We start from the raw sequence: 19,238 nt of genomic DNA on the forward strand, positions 1-19,238 counted from the left end.
GTCTAAAATGAAAATTCATTTTCTTCTCATCTCCATACAGCTAACCCAAGTTTTCTGATCTGATATCCCAAACTGATTTGAAAAGATGTTATGTACGTGCTCTTATAAGCTAAAATCCTCACTGTAGATGTTAAGCTAGAGGTGAAGTGAGTGCATGGGCTTGAATGCATGCAGATGTGGCACTAGATGAGAGACACAAGAACTGAGGCATGCAGAGCTTATGAGTTGTTGATGTCATCTAGTGCATGTCTGCACATTCAAGCCTGTGCACCTACTTTAGACAGGCTGCATGCAAATGCACCATGGGGACTTCAACTCCCCAGCTTGTTCAGCTGTGGGGAAACGCTGCAGAGCTGATGTGCTGTGATGTGTCAGCATCAAAATCAGACAAACAAAAGTTTGAAAAAGTTTGATCGGCATCTACCTTGTTTGGCAATAATGCAAATTCTTTTTAGTTACTGTCATTTTCCTAATTTTGTTTGTGTTTGGATGTGTGTGCGTGTGCGTGCATCTCGTTATAGGTACGTCTCCTGTGTGTAGCCGTTCAGTATGGTGATCTGCAGAGTGTGTGTTACCTCCTAAAAGAAGCCCGCATCCCTTTGCCCCAGGAGCCATCCAACACCAACCCAGCCATCCTGGCAGCATACTATGGCCACGCCAACCTGGTCAAAGAGCTGTTGGATTCTATACCCGGTAGAGAGAAAAGAAACACACAATATGTGCAACAGAGCTGGCCTTTCATTTGTAACAAGGGTTTATTCATTTTTTAATCAGAGGCTAGTTGATGCCGTGCAGCTGTGACACGATGAACCAGATGTTTATTTCATGAGATATTGTTACAGCTGTCAGAGTTAATACAATAATTGAAGAAGGAGCACTCTGTCTTTTTCTGCCAAGAGAAGTTTACTGCTCAGCCCATGAAAACAGTTGTAAAGTGTTGAGAGGAGATGTGTCAGGTCTGAGAAAAAAAAAAAAAAAAAAAACTAAAAACACCATTATAGGCTTGAGGTGTGGGGTTCCACAAGAGACTTTACCAACCAATTTACCAACTTAAACCAAACTCAGGACTAAAATGTTGCTGTGTTATTTTTTACAACTCTTTAAAATATATATATTTTTTATGTAGGAGTACTCCTTTAAATGTGCAGTTCATAAGATACGGCCAGATTTTGATTTTGAAACATTCAAAAACTGGACTAACATTATCGCTAAGTGAACCTCTGCAGTGTGGTTGTTATTGATCTGCTCTGACTGGTGTTGGGTCTATGGTTCCCTCTCAGGTCCATGTCTGAGGAAAGACCTGTTGAACTGGATGCTGGCCACATCGTGCCAACAGGGTCACCTGGACGTGGTCCGGCTGCTGGTCCACAGCTATGATGCTGATGCCAAGGACTGTGCCATCCACAGCAATGAGTTTGCTGTCATCACTGGGCTGCCGCTGTACGCCGCTGCACAAGCAGGTAGAGACACACACACGTGAATACACCTCAGGCATGATCTGAACTTATGCATTCTTTCTAGCCTTTCTTTTTTTTTTTTTTTTTTTTTTCTTTTTAGCAAAAGTGCCGTTTTGTGTTTTATTCTTGAAATGCTTGGTGGTGCAAATGCTGTTGAGGACTGATTTGACCATTTATGACATGAGATTAAAATGAGCATCATTGTGCAAACGAAATGAAAACCAGTTTGCATGTTCTCCCTGTGCCTGCGTGGGTTTTCTCCGGGTTCTCCGGCTTCCTCCCACAATACCAAAAACATGCACATTAGGTTAATTGGCTACTCTAAATTGCCCCTAGGTGAGAGTGTGAGAGTGTGTGGTTGTTTGTCTTTGTGTGTTGGCCCTGCTATTGACTGGCGACCAGTCCAGGGTGAACCCCGCCTCTCGCCCGTAGTCAGCTGGGATAGGCTCCAGCTCCCCCGCGACCCTGACGGATAAGCGGTATAGAAAATGGATGGATGGATGGATGGATGGATGGATGGATGTCTTTGGTTGCAGATTTGTGGTGTGTGTGCAGTGTCCACTCATTGCACCATCCATTAAAATATGATTTCTTGAGGGGGAGTATTTCCAGTTGTTTTGAGTGATAAGAACCGTGATGTGACTGAGAGTGAATTTACTGATCACCACGCCTCACTACAGACACTGCAGTTCTGCTGATGTTCTGTTTTAGGGGTTTTCACACTTCAAAGACCCACTTGGATTAAAACCGCAGCATAGTGCAACATGAAAATGTTTGTTTATATATAAAATTAATATTAATATTCATTTTCTCAATCCAGTTATTGTTTTTGGCTTATTTCTGTTTCAAGGATAATCTTGCTCTCAGTTTTGGAACTTAAATTCCCACAGTTTGGACTCTTTGCGTGATGTAAACAGGTCAAGTCAAGTCAAGTCAACTTTATTTGTATAGCCCATTTTTACAAGCAGTTTGTCTCAAAGGGCTTAACATAACATCAGCAACATCCTCTGCCCTTCGACCCTCACATCGACTAAGGAAAAACTCCCAGAAAAACCTTTAACAGGAAAAAATGGAAGAAACCTCAGGGTGAGCAACAGAGGAGGGATCCCTCACCCAGGACGGGCAGACGTGCAATGGATGTTGTACAGGCAGGAAAGCAGTTAACAACATGAGAATGACATTACTAAAAAGACAAGTAAAACAAAATCTCAACTGTTTAGTTTCACTTTTTGCTACCACCTCAATATGATTTTAACATTTCACAAGTTATAAGAAAATTATAGTAATGAAAATTATAATGAACTGCTGTAACATTCATGTATTCTTTTTTTTATGTGATGTTGAGAATCACTATCCTATCAGTTCAATTTCGGCCTGTGGGGAGACCCACCCCGCCCATAGTCGGTACACAGAGGAATGACAGGCAGATGTCAACAATACACATTGGGTTGGTCATAGAGCCGGCTGTATAAGTGCACTTATACATACATAATGCTCCTGGTGTTTGTCTGTTAGCTGTGGACTACAGCATGAGCCTTGTTTTTTAACATATACTTGTTTGCATTTGGGCAAATTGACGCCATTAAGTATTAATAGCTGTTAGCAGTTCCTGGAGTTATAAGGCATTTATTAGTGATGGACTTTTGACTTGGTTGGACTTCTGACTTTTAACAAGGAGCACAGTTTTTGACACATTGTGGTAAAATGATTTGAAGTACCTTGATAGAGTTCATGAGTTGTTTGTCATGGTCATAGCTGCTGTCAAAAGATCTGTGATAAACTGTAGTGAAGTTGTCTTACTGTCATCTGAGTATTTTACATGTTGTGGTTTAAACTGTAGTCTTGTGTGAGATTGGCGTGATATAAAACTGAACTTTACTGCAGAACAGACTGCTGTCTACTTCTTGCAGCTGTCTGAGGCTCCATGCTCTTATTTTTTTCTTCAAAAATTCTGTTCACTGTAGAAGTTTACAAGGACGTCCTTTCTGTCTCCTTTCTTTCTGCAGTTGTTTTTTGGGAATAAACTGGAATTGGCAAAGGACAAAATCATACTTCCATTCAGTGTGAGCAGTATGTGACAGACTGTCAAATAATCCAAACAGTGTAAGCAATATGCAGGTTCTGGCAGAGCAGAAAGGCTGATTTACACTTGTAGTGTGCGTTAACATAACACGGTACATCACTACATGGACAAACAAATCTGTGGTTATTTACAACACCTTGAAAAGCTCAGATATTTCTGTACACACTTGACTGTGTATGATTCTGCTGATCTGAAGAGAATGACTCCAATAACTAAGCAGGGGAACCAAACAAGCACCTTCACAACAAAATGCGTGAAATTAAGTGAAAACAAACAGAAATATAAACATCCACTGATGATTCAGCACAAGGTTACCCTCAGAAGAATCTGAATTAAGGTGCATTAATGACAGCACCAAGCTTCAAATGACGAATTAAAACACCTTAGCACAATGAAACATTCAAATAGTGAACAACTGTAAGAGAGAAGAAGAGTTAAGAAACATGTAAAGTTATGTATTGGCTAAGTGCTGGAGCGGTACGGCTGGTACTGTGAACAGAGTGAGTGGTGGAGTAGTAGAGTGAGTAGTGTGTTTTTGTGTTGCAGGTAATGAGGAGATAGCTCGCTTCCTGCTGCAGAATGGAGCAGGATTCTCCTCATACACCCTGATGGATCACCCAGCCTTCAGCAAACACCTCCTCAGACTCAGACTACAGGAAACCTCCACCACAGGAGGAGAGGAGGTCTGTGCTCAGAAAACATAAATTGATTACACCCAAAGTCTGTTTTATCTCAGGTTATTTTCGTGCCAATAGCTTCATGCATCTGAGCAAGGGTCAGTGTGACCTGTTTTTACAGTCGAGGTGAGTGTGATTTTGGATTAGTTTTTAGGTTTTGTTCAGGCTGAACAGAAAACGACAGAACAAAAACCTGATAATGTTCAAATGAAGTAAAAAATATTAATAAAGAAGTTTAAGTTCTGTATCAGATCCTGAATGTGATGAAAACCACTATAAGACATGAGAGGGGCTGTAGTGTGCAATTCACAGAAAACATGAAACATGACGTGGAACAAAGGTTGAGCAAAGCCGTATAAACTTTACTTTTAATGTTACTTTTTTGAGGGGACCTTCTGTGCTTATTAATTGCTTGCTGATGGTTTGAGAAACATAATTATGAAAGTATAATTAGGAATATTACTTTCCATTTCTGCCAGTAAATTCACCATAACGTCTTCACACTGGACCTTTAGCACTGCTACACCTTTTAAAATGAGGCTGTTATCTAACTGTACTTCCTGCTGTAAACATTGTTGACGAAATTTGGGGTTTTTGGCCAACTGTAACAGAAAGTTAGTTAAGCGTTACATCGTAGTTCCTGTAGCTCAGTTGCAGTCAAAGTTTTTCAAGATAGTCCTGGGTGAAGCTGTGTTGTTCTCAGCCCTCTTCATTGTATCATTCTCTCTCTCTCTCTCTCTCTCTCTCTCTCTCTCTCTCTCTCTCTCTCTCTCTCTCTCTCTCTCTCTCTCTCTGTGTCTGTGTGTGTGTGTGTGTGCATGTGTGTGCGTGCAGGCTGTCAGTATATGTTGGGGTGGTCTGCAGTTGCCTTGGCTGGAGCTGGATTGGTTCATGGACGTCTCATCACGTATCACCCACCTGGATCTGTCGTCCAACAGCCTGACTGCTCTGCCCTCTGTGGCGCCCTGGGGTCTCATCCATCTGCAGTCTTTAGATCTTTCTAATAACTTGCTCAAAGAGCTACCAGCTGCTCAAACTTCCCAGGAGGTCATCTGCTCCAGGTACACAGCTGAGACAAATATATTTTCAGCAGCTAGTCAGTGTCCTCCATCTCTGATATGATTGTGTCCTCCAGTTAGTTACATTTGTCATGTAACTGTGAAGACATTAATACCCCACTGGTTGCTTACTGGGAGTTCAACCTGATAGAAATGATGGATTTTTAACAGAAACAACTGTTTTTGACACTTCCCTTTGATATTGCGTTTTCAGGTTGCAGCAGGTAAATCTCTCTCAGAACCAGCTCACCAGTTTGCCACTTGGACTTCTCCATCTGACCCGCATCCAGAAGCTTTCTGCTGCCAAGAACCAGCTCACCATCCTGTTCGACATCCCACCTAGTATGTTCCAACACAGCTCACACCTAACTATTCAATGGACAGTATGTAGGAAAAAAATGAAATATGGATTTAAAGAATATATTAAATCAGTCTTGGTAATTCCGAAATGGTTGCAACGGTGAATAGCCAGCCGAAGATGATGGCTGTACTAGGTGTGTCAGAATGCAACTGGACGAAAACACATCCTGAAATGCATATAGAGGGACGGATTAGCTTTAAAAATCAGCTAGCGTGTGTAAATCATGCAAACTTGCATGTCTGAAGCTGTGTCTCAGTCACTCACTCGTTTGTACAGGTCAGATTTACTCTTTGGTCGTGTTCTTTAATAATTCATCAGCTACTAACTGGATCGGTCTGCGTAAGCTGGAGGAGCTGGATGTGTCTGATAACAGTCTGACCAGTCTGCCCACAGCAGTCATGCACTGTTTGAAATCTCTGAAAGTCCTCAATGTGTGCAAAAACAAGCTGAGCACCTTCCCTGACCCCTGGGCCTGTCCACTGGTAAGAAACTAAGCTTAGAGCAGTTTTAAATTTCAATTTAAAACTTTGAAATTCTGGGTATTAGTGTATAGAATTTATTTGATGGCATATTTCAATTCAATTGTATTAATTTTACATATGTAAGTATGATACCATTGCAACTGATTTATTGTCCTCCTGAATTAATTTATCAGTGTTACGTCATAATGGAAAAATTGCATTGAGACAAGTATTGAGATCCAAACTAATGTATTTTTGGTCTGTTGACTTGTTTTGTTTTTTTTTTTTCCCTGCATTTGATTATAGTAAGAGATATAAGTCATTATTTACTTACGCAATTAATCTCATGAAGTAACGGCTGTAGATTACTTTCTACATATGGGGGCTTTTACTGGAACAAAATGTCCATGTTGTTTTCTAACAAGCCACTGAATTAAAGTGACTGTTTCCACATATTAATCTTTCTCCTGCAGAGGCTATGCAAAGCTTCGTCCAATGTTATCCAAAGTCTTCCAAACACTATCTCCATCTTCTGGAGGACTCAGCTGCAGGAGGTGGACTTCTCTGACAACAGCCTGAATGAGCTGCCCTCATATATCTTTGAGCTGGAGGTAGGAACCATCATCTGGATCTTTATGGGTGCCGTGGGCAGTACAAAGACAACATGCAGCAACATGTTTCACACTAGTTGGACAGGAGCAACAAAAAAACTTGGAAAGTTGTGCATTGCAGTAAAACTACTTGCTTCAGTGGTGAAAAGTGATGGTGCCATGATTGGGTATGAAAGGAACATCCTTAAAAGGCTCAGTCATTTGTCATCAGTTTTACAACATTTCTTATATTCGCAAAAAACAATTACGTTTTTAACATTAAATATATTGGCTTTGCACTGAATTTAGTTGAATGTAAGTTAAAACGTATTTGCAAATCATTGCATTCTATTGTAAGAAACGTACAAACACACTCATTCCCTCTTGTGTATGTGTTATCTGTTAACTAGCCTCCAGATGGCGCTGCTGCTGTGTATTTGGCTCCCTGTTTGACTCCCCGTTCTTGCTTTGCAGTTCAGAAGCACCAGCAGACAGTTTACAAGTAAAAGTCAAAACTGTTTGACTCACTTTGCCAGCACTAATGATGGAAACATTTGGGAATGGACTGTGGAGCTCTTCAATAGAACTGCAAGCCTAATAAGGATTTTGTACATATTAAGTGAATGAGTGCAACAGCACAAGTAGAGAGAGATGCAAAATCACATTTAAAAAGAATTAACAGAAAGGTAAAATTATCCAGCAGTGAAACTCCTACAAGAAACACAGATTAGTTCTGATGTGGCACATAAGGGTGCATTCAGTGAATTTGTCTTCACCAATTTTTTTTGATATGTAAACCATATCCATGGTGAAAAAATGTTTGTTTGATTCAAGATTGAATTCACAAAGTGATTTTACCTAATTCAGATTCTAAAACAAGTGACAAATATATTCTGGTCATTAGTGGTGTGGTTTATGATTGCTGAAAGTTTACTGAGAGGATGGAGGGTTTTTTGTTTTTATAGGCATTATGTACAGCTAAGGTGTTGTTTGACAAAATGTGACACTCAAACAGCTGCACCTTTACACAAGTCGCCGTCCAGGAAAACACTCCCATCTTAAAACGTGACATCATCCACATCCATGACTGTCGCGTCTCCTCACTGCCTCCCATTTTCAGGCCATCAGCTTCATGCCAAACCATTCCTGGGTTGACAGTGTTCAAAATATTTGCAAATGTTTTGTCGTTTGGCCTAACACCACTGCTGGCAGTGCTGAATGTTTTCATCTGGTGAACAGCCAGACTCGAAGCTCCACAGTGTGAGCTTCCTCTGCGTGTGAATAAACCTTGTCTGAAAGTGGAGTGGAACAGGTTGCCTTATCTAACAGGTTTAGCAAAGGGATTACTTATGTCAGTGATCTCATGGTATCGCGAACCGTTTCATTCATTAAGCCAAAATGAGAAATTTACAAGTTAAGTTAATGTAGTTCAGAGAGTTTGCTGAATCTGCCTTGGAACATTCAGACGAACAAACCTCACAGAAAAGGGTGAAACAGATTTGAGATAAATTGTTCTGACTTATTTGTAATTAAGATCTTCAGTGATGCGAGTGTGTTCTCAGTGGTTGACTTTAAGTTCTCCATGCCTATGGTGCAGCAGAAAGTTTAGTCTAGCAAGTTTTTCTTTCTTTGCAAACTTATCCACATTTGTTATGTAACTCAATGTGGAACCAACGAAGAAGAAGGAATCCAGGGAAAATGAAGGTAAAAGTAAAGATGTTACAACACACCTCCTCTTGGCGTGTTTTTCTTTTTTCTAATGAGCAAAAAAAAAATTATTGTGATTTAATTTAATTTGTTGTGAGGTATCTGCACATCAGTTGCAAGGATAGCTGATTAATGAGACAATCGGCTGTGTGTATTCCCTGTAAGGAAAACGTGAATGTGTGGTTTACAGTATCTCACCCCTCCTCCCACTCACCCCCTCATCAGGCACTGGTCTCCTTGAGATTGTGTGGGAATCACATTGCGACACTCCCAGCCCCCAATAAGTGGAAATGCTCTAAGCTCAGGACCCTCGATCTTTCCAGGAACCAGCTGGGCAAGTAGGTCCACACAGATGCACAGTTCCTTGTGTGTGTGTGTGTGTGTGTGTGTGTGCATATGTGCATGTGTGTGTGTACACACTGCTGGAGTCAGCTGTTGGTGAACTACGCTGCCATTCTCCATGGAGTAATAATAAATGTTATTTGTGAAGAAACCTTGCGTAGTTGGAACTCACACGACAGCTCGTCTGCCAGTCAGCTTCGAGGAAAGTCCAAGGTTGGAGTCACTGAAGGGTCAATTAGCTGCTATTCAAAGGCTCACTTTAGATCTGTTATTGTGTCTTGTTAGGGGACTGGGCAAAAGCCCTACTGTTTTAATCTGTAGCCCAATAAATGTGGTCAGCTAAAAATGAGACTATCAGTAGAAGACATGAAATGTTCTTTAAAGCAGCATATGTATACACTGAAAAAGCAGCTGGAGTGTGTTGACTTTGCTGCCTTATGCTTCATAAACCACTTTAGGTCCTGAGTCATAACTGTTAAGCTGATAGTCTTACAATATCAGTACGGTGTGTATAGTGGTTTAAGCAGAGATTCTTGTCCTTGAACAGGCGTGGGCTGAATTCAGACACCAGCTGCAGAGAGCACATTGACTCCTAGATTATAGCTTTCGAACGCTTCATTTTGTCTTTGGTGACAAGTTGTTGTAATAGCATTAAAGTTTGTTATTTCAAACCGCAAAAGTTATGGTCAACACAAGATACAAGTGAGAAGCTAAAACATGAATGATCTTTGCTAAAAGAAAAAAGAGCAAGAAGAGATAAAAGAGTGGATATAAGATATGTTAGCCTCAGAACTGAGAGAACTCAGGTATTTTATTGAATTGGAGCCAAGTCCTTAAAGGAACCAGCTATTTGAACTAAAGCTTGACCAATACTTCATTTTTACTATTTCTTACTATCATCTTTCATACTGAATTGGCATGTTTATATATATTTCTGGACAACTCCATCATATTAAGCTAAAACTCATACAGCACACTGTCACCACAATTTATAGATGTATTTTTTTTTTTAATGCATGTGTACTTGAATTAAATTGTTATTTTAAATTGTTTTTTAGAACAGAGGAGGGTCCCAAATCCAGGAGGCTGGCCTTCCTGACTACATGGCACAGAAGAGATCCAGATCCAGGTAAATCTGCTCTACATACTGAATCAGACTGCTGAATTTACCTGTATGTAGAGCAGGTAAATCTGCTCTACATACAAGCATGACCTGCTCAGGTCTTGACATCAACACTTGCCCGAGGAAAGTAAACTCTGTGCTCAGGCAAGTGGAATGCATTGTGTCATTGTCCAGTTCGGCAAGTGAAACATAGGTGTACAAGGTGAGTTGAGTCCATAAAAGGGATTCAAACCTTTTTTTTTTTCTTTTCCTATCTCATTAACCATGTTCATCTAAAGGGGTCCTATTCGCTCCTGCTCCCTTCCCTTCACTTCTACAGACAACCAAATCACTTACAACGTTCCATTTGAACTGAGCCATCTCTGACCCTGTACCTTAAACTAACCTGCTGATATATGGAGCTTGTTAGAAACATGACCTGGGAGGACAATCAACCTCACAAGCTTTAATTCATCACGTGTGACATAGAAAATGGAAATACGTGCAAGAATGTAAGCACAACCAACTATCGTTTTCACTCCACTAGATCTAGTAACATATCATCTTTATTGCTGAGTTCACTGAACAGCCATAAGATCCCACTAGGACTGATTGATGTCCTGTAAATCCAGCATGGCTCTGGTATAATGGAAATTATGCAGTTTATTAATTTGTATTAATATTACATAATATTTTACTTGTTGTTCCAGAGAGATCACTTCTTGCCAAGAATCTAATTTTGTGGAAGTTGCTGCTTACTTATTTTTCTTCACTGGAAATATTTGGCACAGACATAGCCAAACACAGTCCAGAACAGAGTTCCAGTTTTAGTTACTTTCTAATAAACTGTACATAGTGACTTACTGTGTGTGTTTAAGCATCCATGTAGTGACCCTCTGCACGCCTCTTTGTGGGTAGTTTGTCCTGTACAGTTTCCCATGATTCTGCGGGATTCACTGGAAGTGCTTTTCTTGAATGACAACCAGCTGGAGTGTGTTCCCCAGTCACTGTGTGGTCTGCACAGCCTCACTGAGCTCTACCTTTCCAAGTGAGTCCCTCTGTCTTCTGTCCCTCTCAGTTTTTCGTCTGTCACACTGATGACACCGATTTTAAGTTTGTCAGATTATACTGTAATTCCATTATGTTACTAAGCTACATTTGTATGCTGATGACACAATTATTTATACAATTTTTTACGATACTCTTGTGAGTCAAGCCACCGAGCTTATGTAGAATGCTTCTCAATCAGTTTCAGCTTTCACTGTTAAAATGAAAACTGGGCCTAAATTCTGAAAGGACCAAATATATGAATTTGACCTGCTATAAAGTATCTGATTCTGCTGTCTTGACATTAGAAGGTACATGTATATAAAAGTGAGCTCTTATAAATACTTTGCATGTGGCTTGATGAAAAGGTGGCTTGTAATGTGCATATATTGATAATTGTTAAAACTTATGCCAAAACTGGCTTTTTTTCGATTTTAAAAAAAGGCTTTCCGTTTGAGCCTAGAAATAAAAAATTTCAAAGCTCATTTCTGTCTGTATTAGATTGCAGTGATGTGTTTTACATGCATGCGAGTTAAATGTATTAGAAAACTACTACCTACTTCTAGCTCCAGCCTTTTACTTTATCGTACCAGCTACTGTAGCACTAGATCTCCTTAACCATGTCCCCAGGGTGCACTCAAAGCAGGTAAAACTGCTTTCTCATTCTCTTTTCCCTTCTTTGAACACCTTTAAAGGTCTTTTATGAATGGCCCTAAAGGAAACTTTTTGCTGTTTTACTTAACCCTTGACCCAAATTGGACTACATTATGGTTATTGCTGGTTAGACCTGTATTTACTAAGTCGTTTATGTTGCTTTTATGCATGTATCCTGACACGGGAAATTGTTTTTTTTATGTGACCATAATGCCCAGTGGGGCATTTGAAATTTATGTTACCAAAATGCTGCCTTTTTTCAGCACTTGTGCTGTTTACAAATCAATCACAAATCTGTATTCCCATATACAGTATTGCATTTGGATTACACATCAACACCAGTTCAAAACAACAACCATATCATCAGATAAATATCATTAAATAAGTTGTGAGGGTCAGAAGCTGATCAAATTGCATATTGCTTTGGCAAAATAGTTGGTTTGGTTGTTTTTTTCACACTGAATAACACTGTCAAACATTATTTCACTGTAAAAAAATCAAATATTAAAAAGTCTCTGACTTTTGAAAAGAACAATAACAGTAAAGTAAAGTAAAGTAAAAAGATTGGGTCGACAACCCAAATCTATTCAGTCTCTGGGAACGACTGCTTGGTATGAGGTCATTCTCCTGCTCCAGCTGTTTGCAGCTGTTTTATACAAGCAGCAAATGGCTCTGCTCTCACACACCATGCAGAATGATTGAATTGTTTGGGAAGTAATGGATTCACAATATCCTGCTGCTGCCAGAAATGACTTTTGCAACATTTCCAACTGACTGGTTCTTAAAATGAGGTTTAGGAACCTTGATGAGCTCTCAGTGGTGGTATAGTTCCATTTAATTAAATTAGGAATACTTATTACATTCCTCAAAAGTGACAGAGCCATTTGGATGGTAGATGGTAGCTTTGAATTTCCAGTCTTATATGTGAATGGTTGACCTGTGTTCTCTCACCTGCTCTGGGTAATCAGTAATCCTGGAATCCGTGAGCTTCCAGCAGAACTCGGTCAACTCTCCAACCTGTGGCAGCTGGACATTGAAGACCTCAACATTACTAATGTCCCCCAGGAAGTAAGAAAAGAAGGTACTGTCTAAATGTCTTCAAAGACACCCTCAAATGATTTTTTTAATGGAAAAGGATTTCTTGAGAAAAGTATGGTTTACAGTCTAAAACTCTTTTGGTAGCTGAGGACATAATTTCCATCAGTTAGATCTGTACCAGATCAATACCCGAGGCCTTGTTGATATCCCCAAAAAGCCGTCCAACATGCAGTAAGAAACATGTCGAAGAACTTGAGCAGTCAGACTGTGACAGGTTCATCCAGATTGTCTTTGTTTCAAGATCAAACAGAAAGTGAGCACATCTGAAAGGTTGCTAATGATCCCTGCTAATGATGAACTGTGTGCGCAACTGCTAAACAGCAGACTGCAGGCTGTAAACTGAAGCATGTTTTACAAACAGTCCAGAGAACAACTTTGCTATCCATATTTGTTTCTCTACATTCTCTACATTCTCTAAAATTGTCTGACCTGGGGTTTAAACCTGGGTTAACCTGGGCTTTCAGGAGGATGTTCGTTTTGTAAGTTATGGTCCCATTTAGAGTAAACTAGACCGAAAAGCAGGGTATGCTTTAGCATGAGGCTGTGATTGATAAGCTGCCACCACAGCATATCATGAGGTCTCCTCTTGCTCCAGAAAGATGTTTTGATGTTGACAGCCAAACTCAAAATTGTCATCCACAAACCAATGGGTGATATCACTGTGCCTCCACCCACTATTTCATTTACAGTTTCTGTGCTTTACACTTGAGTGATTACGGCAGTCAGATAAAGGAGTGAAAAGAGTTCTTGAGTCTCATCTGTTAGTTGCAGTGGGGGCAGCTGTCTGGAGTTTCTCACTCATGTCTATTCTTGGCCTTTGTTTTTAGGTCCTGTGTCTGTCCTGGCTTTCCTCCGAGCACACCTTCGAAAGGCAGAGCCTTTTAAACTGCTAAAAATGCTTGTGATTGGTCCGCCGAGGCAAGGGAAGACAGCCCTATTGGAGGTTCTACAGACTGGCAAGGCATCCCCCTTCACTCCAACAGAATGTAGCATCTCCACTTGCACCTGGGAACTGGAAAAACCCAATGGAGGCAAAAACAGCGTGAGAAAAGCACAAATAGCATGTTCATGTAGTGTACGTTCAGTGCACATAAGTCGCACACTACGTGGTCCATTTAAACCATAAAAACAGTTTTTTATAATACTATACTGATGAAAAGAGAACTGTATAGCATCCAGTAATGAATGTTTCACACTATCAGGGCTGCTTAATTTGATTAGCTTTTTGCTTTCAAGTTCAGCAGTGAAACAGATTGCACAGTGCTGCTACTGTCTGATCCACCACTTTGGTCCAGACTGTGGGAAGTTGGTTCAATTGCTATGAAATTTTGAACAGACATTCATGGTCCCTGGAGAACGAATCCTTAAGACTCCCCAGGCCTGGGGCACTACAAGGAGGTCTGATTTCTGATGTGTCAACATCTGTTGCAGGCATTGACATGAAATTCAGTGATGCGAGTTGAAGGACAGAAAGTGTATTTGTGCTTGTAGATAAGGAGGGACATAAAACAGGAAATCTCAATGGTTTCCATCCTGGTCAGTTTGGACACAGCAACACTGGTAGTAACACTAAATGTGATTTAATGCTACAGGTCACTGAATTCTGTTGGCTGCAAAAGAAACACTATTATTTTTTTATGCTGCACACAGCACAAATCTGCTAAAGCAGGGCACGGTGACAGGAGTTGGTTAGAAATTGCTGAGGGGTTGGAGATGTTTCATTATTGCCTGCAATATTTCAAACTCATCTGCTGTCAACAAAATGCCAAATGACTGTTTTGACAAATTATAGTAGTAAACTTACTTAAAATTGCATTGCATTTCTTGCGACTACTTCATAATAAAAGTCAGCTTGTTTTCATCAGTTAAATGCTTTTAATATGAAGCTGCAGCAGTAGGAAACGTTCGATTTGCATTATCGGTAACTTAACATGCACCACTGTTTCTAGGAAATTGGCAACTGACATCCAGTTTTCATTACTGCAAATATATAATTATTTCAGTACTTTCATCAGTTCACCGTAGACTCACCATTATGTTACCTCATTTTTTTATTGTTTCCCAGTTTGTCAATCTGATACTGTGCATGAGAGATGACCATTAAGATAATATCTTTCGTATACTAATTGGAGAGGGTGGTACAGGTGTGACGTTATTATATAGACTGAAGTTTTTTCTCATTAATTAGTCGCTGCAAATATCCAAGTTATCCAATATCAATATGACGACATTCTGAATAATAAATACTTTTGTTACGATTTGTTATGTTAAAACTCATCCACTTTTTCCCTTCCCCCGACCCCTTGTGGAGCACGTATTGTAAATTACAGTTGTGATAATAAGTGGCGGATTTATCACAGTGTTTTTCGCTGCGCTGCTCTGCAGCTTTAATCCAGCATCATTTAGTTCAGACTTGTGGTATTTTGGAAGTGAAATCTTACCGGTTTGCCTGACCTAGTGAGATTACAGACATGACTAAAAGTGACGTGGGTGCTTATTCAGACATTGAACCAACATGTGAATTTGTCATGATATGAGTTGCATGTCTGAAAGGGGCTTCTGACTCACGCCTGAGGGGAAATAAGAGTCAGCCATTGCTGGTAAGACGATGTTGCTTAAAGCACAGTTAAATGGTTCATATGTTTGGTTTGTGTCTGTCTAGGAGAGTTTTTCTATCTTTTTTTTTCCACTTTTTTTTTTTTTTTTAAATTTTTGTTCATTTCTCCTCAAGGTCTGTTTTTGTGTAGTTTCCATTTTAAAAAATCATAAAGTGTGATCCTTTATCTCAAAAAATACATCGATAACTGAAAAATCTATTAACTAAGGCAAGAATGGACAAAAATCTTATTTTAAGGCCATTTGCAATAGTTTCAGAATTATTCAAATGACTTGAACAGCAGCTCTTTGATGTTTTGCTCTCCATTCTTCACCTTCATCACAGCAAGCTGCGTTGGAGCTGCCCTTGTTCTACATTGTAAAACATCATGCAGGATTTTAGTGACGTCAGTTAATCTTTTATCATCAACAGATTTTTTTGTAAAAACATGAACAATTACACTTCCTGTGTCACTGTCTGCAGCCTGACATGCTGCCTTTGTGGCAGTGTGTCTGGCAGAAGTGGATCTCTTTGGAAATACTGGTCACATGGTGCAGATCAGAGTTTAGTGGTCCTGCCCAGTGCATTGGGGCTCTGTTTCAAATATACTTATGGTAATTGCACCGGGTGCACCTCTGTTATACTGGGACATTGAGTGGAACCAGATAGAGGGCATTGTCATATATCATAGAGGTTGTGTTAGTGATTTCCACTCACATTCATGACTTGAATTCAAGGTATGGACACATAAGGAATCTGTTCCACTACAACACAGCTAGAAGATGAAACCCAAACAAACTCAGATTGTCATCACCTGCATTATGAATAAAAATGTGGAACTCCAGGTGGTGCTTGGGCCACATGCGCTGCATAGTTTGCATTTAGGATAGAAACTGATGCGGAACTGGCAGGACCAACTGGAACTGCATGAGCTGTTTTTGGTTATCCATTAAAAACTTTTCCTTCTAATGGTGCCTCCCAAGCCATATAGTTCTGGTTTTATTCATCCAGGTTTCAGATGTGATGTCAAATATAAGACAGAGTGAAGACACACAGTGGAGTTGAATTAAATGTTAATGTTGAAAATACAAAAATTCCCCAGTATTTGCCAGTTTTTTCCTCTTATAATCGACAAAACACACTATCACCAGTTTCATAGAGATAACCTTTTCATCAGGAAGTAGTTCCAGTAAAAAAAAAAAAAAATCACTTTGAAGTCTGTGTATTTGACACTTAAAAACTATAAGAGCCTCATTGAGTGAATCCACTCAATGATTATCCATTAAGATATTTTCTACTAATACGGAGTCACTCCTGAATGTTTTTTTTTAATCATGACTCACTCTCCACCCTCTTTTTTTAGAGCTGACTCAGCTTTTGTCTTCTTCTTCCACACAGAAAGATTCAGTGTCGTTCAACGTGTGGGACATCGGTGGTCAAGCCAGCATGTCCACAGTGAACCAGTGTTTCTTCACCGATAAGGCCTTGTACATGGTGATCTGGAACCTGGCTCTGGGAGAGGAAGCTGTAGCCAACCTGCAGACATGGCTGCTCAATATAGAGGTTAAATTTGGCACACACACGCACACACACACGCACTTATGCAGACCCACTGAAAACCTGGGGCCTCCTTACAGAAAAAAATCACAGACCTCATGTCTTATTTTAAGAAATTCTAACGCCGTTCTTCAATTGGCTCTTGTCCTGCCATTCCTGTACTGTATCTGTGTTTTGGATGTACGCATGACTTGTGTCCTTCACAACAGTTGTCACTGGTTAGCTAGCTTGCTGGAATGGACAAGAGAAGATGTGCTTTCGGTTTTAGCTTTGATGAGTCAGAGAGATTAATCATGTTGCTGGAGGAGAGGATACATACCCATTAAAACTTGGTCAGGCAACTAAAAACTAGCAGGTTAATGTTGGTGTTGGCTTCTCCAAGAGTTATAATTTGAGAGGCGAGTGGGTGCCGGCGGTAGCTTCGCTTCAATCCAGTTCAATTCAAAGAACCTTTCTGGCAAGATATTTATTGCCAAAGCATCAAAGCACAACATAAGCATTGAATACAAAAATACTGCGCTATGACCATATATCATTATCCAAAATTATCGTTAGTAAATGTAATCATAATTATTACTAAACTTGATATTTCTGGTTTTACTGCAGTTGTGGGTTTTGCCACACCTAGGTGTCCACGATGGGGTACACGCTCATACGTGTGCTACTCAGATCATGTGGTGACATAGCCTTTCAGTCATATTATTTCAATGTTCATAGTATTTTCTTCATCTACCATCCTCATTGCCATTGCCTTACAGACCTAACAGCAGTGGTGCTGCCATTTTGGGAAATTATTTTGAATGCAAGACGTTCTTCAGTTAGGTGATTCTCGAATAGGCTAGCTAAACTCCTATCCTAAGATATGATAGGATTTTTTTCCCTAAATGCAGTTAGGAAACATGGTCTTGTAATACAAAAGAATTCCTAAATGTTGCTGGTGCTAGGCTTTCAGACTCTGTACTGAAGTTTCTGTAATCAGGGCCCTGGTTCCAGCTGTACTTTAGTGTGATTGGGTCAAAAGTGATGGGAGTAACTCAGAGAACCAGAAAGTTGTCGGTGCTGGACAAAGGGATGGTGTTTGTGTCTACAGCAGGAGGGAGGAGTGAGTGATTTAAAGGAAAATCTCTTGGTTGTCAGACCACATAAACCAACCACAGGCCCACTGGTGTCATTTAATGGAAGTATGATGACGTGCAAGATGTTGAAACTGCTCGCATCATTTCACTGAAGTGGTTCATTGAAGCCCAAACACTAACTCTTCCATAATAATGCCTCTCCTTCGCTTGCGTTAGGGAGGTTAGTTTACAACATCTATCACGCCTTGATTTCTGTCAGAGGCTTACCACAGTTAAAAAATTTCTCTGATGTAACGTTTTCCTGTGTTCTGTAATCTCGTTTTGATGTGATCCCGTCAGTTTCTCTCCTGATGCCAATCTAATCCAGAGTTTCTGCTTTGGACCAGCCTAATCTGTAAGCTACTATAAGGACCTGTATTTATCAGTTATTAGACTCAATAATAACCTAAAGAGTCAACTTGAGGCTTAGTAATAAGATATCAAGCCACACCATGCATCCAAAACACACACAAATGAAATGGAAACCAAAAAATAAACTACAGCTGGTATAAGAGGTGCATCAAGACTGCGTTGAAAAGTGAAAACAGCAAGATGCACATAAAGTGATTCTGAATCGCAAATTCTAGCTTTATTTCTGTCTTTTGCACCCATGAGGAAGGTAAAAAAATAAAAAACATGTATAACGTCCTGTCAGAAGTGTCATTGGAAATCAGAGCTGGACTTGTTCTATATTAGGAAACCTGCTTCATGTAGCATATTTCCTCAGGGGGTGTTTGCTCACCTCTGCCTCTGTGTCACACAGCATTACTCACAGATGTGTACATATACCCATAAATACAGGTGTGTTACTCTGATACCAGATGTACAGTCTTTCTTCCTCATTTTTCCCCCTCACCAAAAACTCTTTATTTGCAGAAGAGTGAGATGGAACTTTGACATAGAAAATAAAATTTGCAGTTGAAAACAAAATCTAAACTATCTGAAAAATAAAACACAGACATTAGAAATCATCTAATTTTATTTTGATATCAATTTCATGTTTTCTCTTTCAGTTCATGTTGTGTTTTCAGTGCCAAACTTTCACTTCTAAAATTCACTGTCACTGGTTTAGCCCCATAGCTCCCCTCCTCCCCTCCTGTCCTTTAGCTTGTCTGCCACTGTACTCCTTTCCCCACTGTGTCCCCCAGGTTGACCCAGCAATTTAACAAACGCAGTACCAAAACTTTCATTCCACTCATTAAAGGACACGGTAAATGAAACAGAGGAAAGGTGAAACATTGGAAAACACTGACTGGACAGTGTCAAGCAACTGTCTGCATGGTCAAGAATCTGCTTTCATTGAGCTAATGCACCTTGTGTCTGAAGTTCGATG

The 19,238-nt window shown here is 40.0% G+C and overlaps 1 protein-coding gene across 2 annotated transcripts in view; it reads left to right on the top strand.

The window, feature by feature from the left end:
• lrrk1 (leucine-rich repeat kinase 1) overlaps positions 1-19,238 on the top strand; it is a 65,255-nt gene that overhangs the window by 17,273 nt on the left and 28,744 nt on the right. Inside the window, exons 4-16 of one of the 2 annotated variants that reach the window (XM_046391259.1) lie at positions 522-693; positions 1,281-1,460; positions 4,087-4,223; positions 5,052-5,278; positions 5,490-5,617; positions 5,955-6,118; positions 6,571-6,708; positions 8,620-8,732; positions 9,795-9,865; positions 10,757-10,886; positions 12,508-12,620; positions 13,465-13,712; positions 16,632-16,796. In XM_046391259.1, the coding sequence (XP_046247215.1) occupies positions 522-693; positions 1,281-1,460; positions 4,087-4,223; positions 5,052-5,278; positions 5,490-5,617; positions 5,955-6,118; positions 6,571-6,708; positions 8,620-8,732; positions 9,795-9,865; positions 10,757-10,886; positions 12,508-12,620; positions 13,465-13,712; positions 16,632-16,796 (1,986 nt within the window). The remainder of the gene's footprint in view (positions 1-521; positions 694-1,280; positions 1,461-4,086; positions 4,224-5,051; positions 5,279-5,489; positions 5,618-5,954; positions 6,119-6,570; positions 6,709-8,619; positions 8,733-9,794; positions 9,866-10,756; positions 10,887-12,507; positions 12,621-13,464; positions 13,713-16,631; positions 16,797-19,238) is intronic. The other variant, XM_046391346.1, reaches the window with a different exon arrangement.

This window comes from Scatophagus argus, chromosome 1 (assembly GCF_020382885.2).
Source record: "Scatophagus argus isolate fScaArg1 chromosome 1, fScaArg1.pri, whole genome shotgun sequence".
NCBI classification, from domain to species: domain Eukaryota; kingdom Metazoa; phylum Chordata; class Actinopteri; family Scatophagidae; genus Scatophagus; species Scatophagus argus.